At 46.1% G+C, this 10216-nt stretch overlaps 1 protein-coding gene across 2 annotated transcripts in view; it reads right to left on the reverse strand.

Annotated features, from left to right (window-relative positions):
- Positions 1–9601, reverse strand: part of CHMP4C (charged multivesicular body protein 4C) — a 34718-nt gene extending 25117 nt beyond the window's left edge. For both annotated transcript variants that reach the window (XM_075272116.1, XM_075272115.1), the window contains exon 1: positions 9274–9601. In XM_075272116.1, coding sequence (XP_075128217.1) covers positions 9274–9472 — 199 coding nt within the window. In that variant the 5' untranslated portion in view covers positions 9473–9601. The remainder of the gene's footprint in view (positions 1–9273) is intronic.
- Positions 9602–10216: the final 615 nt, after the last annotated feature.

The following is a 10216-nucleotide window of genomic DNA, read 5'->3' on the forward strand; positions in this document are numbered from 1 at the left end:
CACAATCTACATTAAAAAGGCAACCAGGGTTCTGATAAAAGTCAGCAGCCACACCGTGGGGAAGTCGCTGTTTTTTTTGGGGAAACTGACTCTTAGTATCTCACCAGTGAACATTTAGTGTCTCCTATTGACACACTAAGGGAGGGTTTACACGGAGTTACGTGCCACGTGATGTGGCACATAGACGCCGCGTGAGCTTTTGCAGGCCGTTCATGTTAGGAGTATTTAGGTTCATTGCTTTCTTTCCTGGTTGATTAGTCTGTCCTCCCATTTGCACCTGGGAGGAGTGGTCTCTACTCGGTATTTAAACCCATGCCTCCCATGGTTCTGTGCTGAGTGTCGCTTTTACAGAGCTAGGCCTTAGCAGGAGGAGTAGGTGGTTATCTTGGATAGAGGAAGTTTCGTGGTTGGTTTTTGGGAGGTTTTGGGTGAACAAGTTGGTGTGTGTGTTTTCCCTTCTGTGTTCACCAATCCTCCCTCTGTGTATAATTGACTGTGTGAGTGAATTGCCTTATCCTTTGATTTCTACTCAGTTTCCCTGTGTTTGTTTCCTAGTGTAAAGTTCCTTCCCATATTGGTTTGGGGAATTCCTTTCCTACATGTTTCCTGTGTGCTGCTTGTGTTGTTAGTCAGCGCACACCCTTGTCAGTCCCTGTCAGTAGCAGCTTCACTTGTTCGTTAGGGGTGACCCCCTTTAGTCTCCAGTCCCTAGAGATCTTATAGGGCATTCCTTCTCCCACTTCCCTCTAGGCCTACGGTGTCAGTGAGAGAGGAGCTGTCGGGGTCAGGCTTAGCCTGAGAACAGCCGACCTACACCCGTGAGGCAGGGACCGGGTTAGCTAGTGGGAGTAGTGCAGGGCGAGATTCCCTACTGCTATCCCTTAGCCCCGTTGCAGCTACCAGGACTGACATAACAGTACACTCAGCCGGTAAAAAAAAAAAAAAAAAAAAAAAAAAAAGGTTCGTTTGTATTATGACGGACCTGAAACAGTTGTACCAGGCGGTGCAGCAGATCTCCACTGAGATGGAGGGGATCAAGCTACGAATGGATGCCATCCAAGCTTCTGGCGTATCTCAAGTACAGCAGTTGGCTCAACACACAGCCTCTCAGGTGGAGGGCATACAGAGGCAGGTGAGTAGCGCCCCTGTGGGTCGGCCTCTGGAGCCAAAAGTCAGCTTACCTGAACCCTTCCGAGGTAAGAGGTCAGATTTTTTCCGATTTCAAAAGGACTGTCTTTTGTATTTCCGGCTACGGCCGTTTTCCTCCGGTTCTGAGGTACAGAGAGTTGGGATTATTATTACTTTATTGAGAGATGATCCCCTCATCTGGGCACATTCGTTACCAGCCGACTCAGCTTGCTTACTAACTGTAGAGGCGTTTTTCTCCACAATGGGGTTACTGTATGACGACCCAGACAGGGTACGCATGGCTGAGTATAACCTACGACGTGTGGTGCAAGGGGATCATGCTATAGAGAAATATTGCACAGAGTTTCGTAGGTGGGCAGCAGAAGTACACTGGAATGACCCCGCTCTACTTAGTCAGTTTGAGACAGGGCTCTCGGACCAGGTTAAAGACCATCTAGTTTCTCACCCTGTTCCGGGAGATCTAGATGAGGCCATGCAGCTGGCAATTAGAGTTGGACGGCGCCTCCGGGAGCGTGGAGACAAGAGTCCTGGGGGGCTTAACCCTCCTCAATTCTCCGTTTTTAGAGAGGACCCGGGGGACCAACCCATGCAGATTGGGGCCACTGTGCGAAGTGCTAGACCCAAGAGTGAAGGGTCCCGCACAGTACGCTGTTTTGTGTGTGGAGGGATGGGACATGTAGCAAGGGTATGCCCCTCCAGAGAATGGTTCGCCAAGGAGAGTAATAACCCCAGGTCTATTGAGGGTAAAGGGAGAAAACCTACTAAGGAGGGAGGTGTGCATATTTCCTGTACTCAGACTGCCGGGTTGACCCTTGAAGGATGGGTAAATGGGCAGAAGTGCCGGATTTTGGTTGATTGTGGTTCGGCAGTCAACCTTATTGACTCAGAGTTTTGTGAGCAATTAAGGGTGAGTCCTTTGGTCTTGAAGTCTCAGATACCGGTGTGGGCTATTGATAAGACCCCTCTACAGCAAGCTGTCATCTCCAAACAGGTGGAGGGTCTGGAGTTTGTTGTGGGTGGCCACCGGGAAGAGATTGACTTGTTCTTGTTGTCTAAATTACCAGCACAAGTAGTGTTGGGGTGGCCCTGGCTGAAGCAGCATAACCCTATTATCAACTGGGAGACCGAGTCAGTAGTTTCTTGGGGGCAGGGGTGTAATGGTCGATGTCTGCCCATATCCGTTATGTCTTTGTCTATAGACAATTTGCCTCAAGAAATATGTGAGTTTAGGGAGGTCTTTGAGGAAAGGGCAGCCAAGACATTACCACCACATCGCACCTATGATTGCTCGATTAAATTCATACCAAATGCAGTGCTACCCAAGACACGGTTGTACAATCTCACTATTCCGGAGAGGGAGGCGCTCAAAGAGTATATTGAGGGGAGTCTAGAGGTGGGGCATATTCGCCCATCTAAGTCCCCAGTAGCAGTGGGGTTTTTCTTTGTAAAGAAGAAAGATGGAGGGTTGCGCCCTTGTTTGGATTTTAGGGAGATTAACAAAATCACGGTGCGGAATCCTTATCCCATTCCGTTGATCTCGGATCTATTCAGCCAGATTACGGGAGCCCGCTGGTTTAGTAAAATAGATTTACGTGGGGCATATAACTTGCTGAGAATCAAGAAGGGGGATGAGTGGAAAACAGCGTTTAACACACCCCTAGGACACTTTGAGAATCTTGTGATGCCTTTTGGTCTAACCAATGCGCCTGCGTTTTTTCAGAATTTTATTAATGATGTACTAAGTGCCGTCATAGGGAGGGGGGTTGTGGTCTATCTGGACGATATACTCATTTACACCCCGGATTTGGAGACTCATTGGGAGAGAGTGAGAGAGGTTTTAGATCTCCTGAGGGTTAACCAATTAAGTGCTAAGCTGGAGAAATGTGTGTTCGCGGTCAATAAATTATGTTTCCTTGGCTATATCCTATCGGACAAGGGGTTTGAGATGGACCCTGAGAAGGTCAGGGCAGTCTTGGAGTGGCCGCGACCCGAGAACCTAAAGGCGGTCCAACGGTTCTTGGGGTTCTCCAACTATTATCGCCAGTTTATCAAGGGATTTTCTGAGGTTGTGAAACCTATCTCGGACTTGACTAAGAAGGGGGCTGACTGTGCTAAGTGGTCGCCAGAGGCGCTAGCTGCGTTTGAAGAACTGAAGAAGCGATTCTCGTCCGCTCCCATTTTGAGACAGCCGGATGAGAGGTTGGCCTTCCGAGTGGAGGTGGATGCCTCCTCGGTGGGGGTGGGAGCAGTACTTTCTCAGGAGTTCGAGGAGGGTACGCATCCCTGTGCCTTCTTTTCTAAGAAATTCTCTGCCTCTGAACGGAATTATGACATCGGAGACCGGGAACTACTGGCAATAAAACTTGCGTTCGAACATTGGCGTCATTTCCTGGAGGGGGCCAGAAGGCCAGTCCAGGTATTTACTGACCACAAGAATTTGGTTTATCTTGGGTCGGCGAAGAGATTAAATGCACGGCAGGCCAGATGGGCTCTATTTTTTGCGCGGTTCCATTTTACCGTGACTTATGTGCCGGGTTCAAAGAATGTTAAGGCTGATGCTTTATCCCGGTATATGTCGACTGAGGAGGAACGAGAGGCGCCTGCCACTATTCTTGGGGATGGAGTGGTGGTAGCAGTATTGGGCGCGAAATTGGAGAAGGCCTTGATCGAAGCGCAACACGCTGCACCTTCCAAGATACCTAGAAACAAGCTTTTTGTTCCAACTACTCTCCGACAAAGTCTCCTGAGGGAGTGTCACGAGTCGGTTCTTGCTGGTCACCCGGGGGTTTCAGAGACCATGAGATTGGTGTCTAGGAATTTTTGGTGGCCAGGGTGGAGTAAGGATGTCTTACAGTTTGTTCAAAATTGTTCGGTCTGTGCAAGAGCCAAGGCGTCGCATACCCGTCCCCACGGTCTTCTACATCCATTGGAACCTCCTAAGGCACCTTGGACTCATCTGTCTATGGATTTCATCACGGGCCTTCCGGTGTCTAAGGGTTTCACGGTCATTTGGGTAGTCGTTGACCGCTTCACGAAAATGTGCCATTTGATCCCGTTTTCCAGGCTGCCATGTGCCAAGACACTATCTGAGGCGTTTATTAAAGAAATTGTAAGGTTGCATGGTCTTCCTGAGGATATCGTTTCGGACAGGGGACCGCAATTTGTGGCTAAATTCTGGCGGGCTTTTTGCAGCAGGTTGGGAGTTACACTGTCGTTTTCCTCCGGGTTTCACCCAGAGTCTAACGGACAAACAGAGAGGAAGAATCAGGATGTGGAACAGTTTTTGAGGTGTTTTGTTCGAGAGAACCAGAATAATTGGGCTGCCTTTCTCCCCCTGGCAGAATTTTCCCTAAACAACCATGATTCCAATGCCACAGGTACCACACCTTTTTTTTGCTCCGGTGGTAGACATCCTGTTTTCGGAGTATTTTCTTCCATTTCTTCCCCAGTTCCGGAGGAGGAGCTATTTTCTAAAAAGCTGCAAGGGGTATGGTCCCGTATCCGAGAGAATCTGGTGCGGGCGTCGCACCAGGCTAAGGTCCAGGCGGATCGGAAGAGAGGAGAGTTGCAGTTCTTCCCTGGTGAGATGGTTTGGTTGTCCACCAAGAATATCAGGTTGAAGGTTCCTTGCAAGAAGCTGGGTCCCAGGTTTGTGGGTCCTTTTAAGATCATCAAGATGGTAAATGAAGTGGCGGCGCAGCTGCAACTACCTAAAAGGTGGAAGATAAACCGGGTGTTCCATGTCTCCTTGTTAAAGAAGGCCAAGAAGGGAACGTCTCCTGTTAAGGTTCCACCAGTTTCTGAGTCCGGGGAGTATGAGATATCCCGAGTTCTGGATAGCAAATATGTTCGGGGGAAGCTACGGTATCTGGTGGCATGGAAGGGATACGGTCCTGAGGATAATTCTTGGGTTCTGGAGTCGGATATGTCAGCCCCCAGACTCGTGGAGAAATTCCACAAGGAGTTCCCGAAGAAGGATGCTCCTAGAGAATCCGGAGTCTTCTCCTTGAGGGGAGGATCCTGTTAGGAGTATTTAGGTTCATTGCTTTCTTTCCTGGTTGATTAGTCTGTCCTCCCATTTGCACCTGGGAGGAGTGGTCTCTACTCGGTATTTAAACCCATGCCTCCCATGGTTCTGTGCTGAGTGTCGCTTTTACAGAGCTAGGCCTTAGCAGGAGGAGTAGGTGGTTATCTTGGATAGAGGAAGTTCCGTGGTTGGTTTTTGGGAGGTTTTGGGTGAACAAGTTGGTGTGTGTGTTTTCCCTTCTGTGTTCACCAATCCTCCCTCTGTGTATAATTGACTGTGTGAGTGAATTGCCTTATCCTTTGATTTCTACTCAGTTTCCCTGTGTTTGTTTCCTAGTGTAAAGTTCCTTCCCATATTGGTTTGGGGAATTCCTTTCCTACATGTTTCCTGTGTGCTGCTTGTGTTGTTAGTCAGCGCACACCCTTGTCAGTCCCTGTCAGTAGCAGCTTCACTTGTTCGTTAGGGGTGACCCCCTTTAGTCTCCAGTCCCTAGAGATCTTATAGGGCATTCCTTCTCCCACTTCCCTCTAGGCCTACGGTGTCAGTGAGAGAGGAGCTGTCGGGGTCAGGCTTAGCCTGAGAACAGCCGACCTACACCCGTGAGGCAGGGACCGGGTTAGCTAGTGGGAGTAGTGCAGGGCGAGATTCCCTACTGCTATCCCTTAGCCCCGTTGCAGCTACCAGGACTGACATAACAGTTCACGCATCCATTGATTTCAAAGCTCACACGGCATCTACGTGCCACATCACGCGGCATGTAACTCCGTGTGAACCCTCCCTAACTCCTTGGCTTGCTCCATCTCTGTGGTTGCCCCTAAAGGTTCTTGGGAGCTCTACTCTTCTCCATCTATACCTTCAACCTTAGATACCTGATGGAGTCCCATGACGTTCCGCTATACTTCTATACTCATGACACTTGAATTAACCTTTCTGACCCAGACATCACCTCTCTGCTCTCCAGAATCCAAGAGTGTCTATCAGTAGTATCCTCCTCCTTCTTCTCCACCAGCTTTCTAATGCTCAACATGGAGAAGACAGACTTCATTATCTTCATCCAATATCCTACTAAGACACCCCACCAGTTGTCCAAGGTTCTGCCGTAAACAAGCAGCACTTCTATATATGCTGTGTTCTCACCAGCTCTGGAAGCATTCAGTACAGGTACAGCAGAGGACACAGCCACCATTTTGGAACAGCAATGGATATTCTGTATCCGTATCTGTACTGAATGATTTCAGCATAGGCACAGTACAGGACAGAGTCTCCATCATGTGGCATCTGTGGACATCCAGCTATCCTACAGTAGTACCCACATCAAGCAGCGGGGGCGTCTCAGCAAGGAATAAGGTAAGCAATGGAGTGAATAATTTCTTACTTAGGTAATTATACAGTCAGGTAAGGCACTATAGAAATTTCACTAAAAAGTGGCACCCATGAGGTATTACTCTCAGTGCTCTAGTCACTCTTTAATTGATTCATCTAGTGGGTTAAACAGACTTGACTGTAGTTGCATCTTCTAGAGGGGCCTGCACTGAAATCCCTGCAGCCCGTAGCCCATAGGCATCATTTACACCAATGAACTGGCCTAAGAGATCCTAAATCTAACAAGGCTGGTGGCCCTGCCCTCATTCCTCACCACGGCCTCTTTCAGGAAAGTGGCAAAAGTAGTGGAAAAATATCGCTTGCTACAATTTTTGTAACACGTAGAATTTAAAAGGTCACAAACCCGAGGGTCCTAACATTTTTACGCCCTGTGCCCTCATGTAGGGTCAGTGCAATGTTACATCCTACTTCTAGCACTTCCTATCGTGAGGCCTGGCGTGCGATTATAAGTTTGGACTTTTTGTATGTACGTTTTTATTTCTGATGAAGAGTGGGTTATTAACCCCTTCCACCAAAAGTGTTACAAGGACCATTTTAGTGCTCTCTACTACCTGCTGGTATCTGTAACCCCTTATATTGATTCCATATCCTTGCTTTTTAGTATTCTAGCTTAATTTTACCCCTGAGTGCTGAGATGTTCTTTTTAATATTTGTATGCTTGAAAAATGGGGTTGTAGATAAACCGTACAAATAAAGATGTTACCATACATTCACACATGTATTGGACTGCGTTCTTTTGGTACCTCACAGGAGCAGAAGAATGGAAAAATGATCCATCTACTGATGGACAACGACAGATCCAGAGTGACCCCCACTGACAATAATAAGGTCCCTTGTGTGTTGGGTATTTTTTAACAGACATTGCTGTACAAAAATCAGACTTGCAAGACTTTTCGCTCAAGATTTTTGCAGAGCCCGATGTATATATGAATGTAGCCTTTTTGACTACCCAAGATCAGACCGAGAGACACAAGGACTACTTTGAGAGTCCTATAGTTTGATGACCATGTGTATACCATGTGTTCCCCATCCCTGTTTCTTAGACCCTCAGAAGTATGACTTACAATAGGTTCATACTAACATTCACCTCTCCATCATTCGGGTCCACATGGGAACCTGAAATATGGAGAGCTAGCTGCGAAAGAAAAGTTACCCGCAGACCCCATATACTATAATGGGGTCCGCTAGGTGTCCGTCGGTTTTCTACTGAAAAGACCTCTGTGTAGGGCTTTTCTTTCCACCAATTTTAGACGGAATCAGCAGCTGTGTCTCCTACAGAGACTCCAACTCAGATGTGAACCCAGCCTAAGATGAAAAGGTAGAAATGGAAACTTGTGTACATCATTCTGAATTTTCATGTTGGACTGGAGGTGTGCTTTACTGATAGGGATCCTCTCTGCTCACCCGCACTGGTATCTATCAGTGGTTTTGGGTTTCAACCTGCATAGACAAAACATCAGTTCTCTTACTCCAAGATACTATTTCACTTCCCAATTCTCTCCTTTAGCAAACTCTACCCATAAATAATTCATTAGAAGACATTTAGAAATTGCAATACTCAGAACATTAACTGTAAAGGTGACGTCTCCCCCAGCAGAGGCTACGATGCAAAGTATCACTTATAATGTCTATAATCACACAGCTGTAATAGAAAACAAGGCGCGCCTTTCCTGCTGAGGCCTAACAATAGACCTGGAACTTAACCCACTGCTTTTCTCACAAACCTCCGGTTTTGCTTAACCCCATGTATTCTGTACTGCATTTTTACAATTCAGAATTTTTTTAATTATATATATATAGTATAGAGATCTTAAACTAAAAAAAGTGTATAAAATGGTCCATGAGTTATAACCAATAAAAACTGTCATTACATATGTGGGTGAAGATTTTATCCAACTTTCCCAGATTCCTGAAGGCAGTATTACATTTACAGGGATATTCACATCTCAACCAACATAGCCTTGATGTCCCGACCATCGAAACAGACAAGCGCTGCTCTCCATAACCCCCATAGAAGTAAATAGGAGTCCCAGAAACGGCACAGTCCATTGATCTATACTGTTTTCATAGCTCAGGACACAGTGTAGCTCGCTGTACTACGCTGTTCCTATTTATGTCTATGACAGCATAGAGGAGTCCTAAATTTTCCTATTTCCATAAATCCTGACCACCTTAGGATGGCAGAAAAATGGGTATTATCACCTTGCCATGAAAGACTAAGATAAGAATACCCCTTTAACAGTACGTCCATATGACTAGCAATACCTATATATGTTATTCCAATGTATGATGAAGCCTTGTAAGAATCCCTGGGGAAGCTATGATGGTGGCCATATTGGTTGGCCTTCAATTTTCTTAGGAAATGTTATAACTTAGGGTCCTTTTACATGTCAATGGAATTTGCATCTTTGAATTGGCAACAAGAAAAGTTATTTGGAGATCATTACATGACTTGATAGAAATTTGTAGCTTTACATCCCCATACAGTTTGCATCATTGCAGTATATCCCCTGTTCACACCGAGAAACAATATTGGTTAATATAAAAGATGGAACCGGAAAACACTCAGTTGTCAGGGCCTTATTCTAATATATCGCTTGTTGTGTTGAACAGTACAGAGGTTTGTAGTCTGTTGAAGGATTTACAGCCATTTATAACCTATTTACTAGAAAGTAAGTGTTAGGTTAAGGTCCAGTAATGTCTTCAGCACTCACCCCTCTTGTTCTTAGTCCCGTGCTTCCTTGCCGTCGCCAGCTCCTGTTCTATTTTCTTTTCCAAGTACTCCTGTTTTTTGGTTAACATTTCCTCTGTTTCTCGGAGTCTGAATAAAGCTTCCTGAGCACTCGGAGCCCCCTTCCGACTTTTTGAAGAGGATCCAGACCCTCCGGTGAAAAGCTTGGTGATCTTACTCATCGTTGTGGTTATTCTCACTATCACCAGTTAACAAAATCCATCCAGTGCTCAATAATATCCTTTGGGAAACGCAGTGAATGCAGAGAAAAATACAGCGATCTGGTCTGGTAGTCAGACACCTGTCATATCCTGTCAAGTAGAACTGGAAAGACAACTTCCAGCAGGACCTGGTGTAATGGGTGGGGCGAGCAAGAACATAGTCAAGTGACTTCTTACGTAGCCGAATACCTGAAAGATAATCTCACACCTTACTAATAACTTCTACTGACTGACATATCAGAGTTTGCCTCACTCCCTGCTGCAAACAATAGCTCACACTTTGCTATAGGACCAAAGAGCAAAGAAAGCTAATATTTGACATTCAGATTTGCTTCTTAGTGGTATTCGAGCCCAGAACCTCTTGGTACATTATTTGTATTATATAAGTGTATTAAAGGGTTTAACAGAGCTCTTCAGGTTCCCCCTTAGGGCATGTTCACATGATGTTTTACAATGCTTATGTCAACACAGGAAGCCGCATGAAAATCACATGTACTGAAACATGTCACTGAAAAAATGTGTCCATTCAAGATGTGACTTTCCTCTCTGCACCATATGCATGAAGGGTAGCCGCATGCATATTTGTCTCTCTGAATGCATGCGGATCCATGATAGAGCAAACTGGAAACCCACAGCAGAAATCTGAGGTTTAACCTTGGATTTCTGCCAGTATCTGTGCCATGAATCCGCTGCAAAATTTGCAAG

This window comes from Leptodactylus fuscus, chromosome 4, assembly GCF_031893055.1.
Source record: "Leptodactylus fuscus isolate aLepFus1 chromosome 4, aLepFus1.hap2, whole genome shotgun sequence".
Classification (NCBI taxonomy): domain Eukaryota; kingdom Metazoa; phylum Chordata; class Amphibia; order Anura; family Leptodactylidae; genus Leptodactylus; species Leptodactylus fuscus.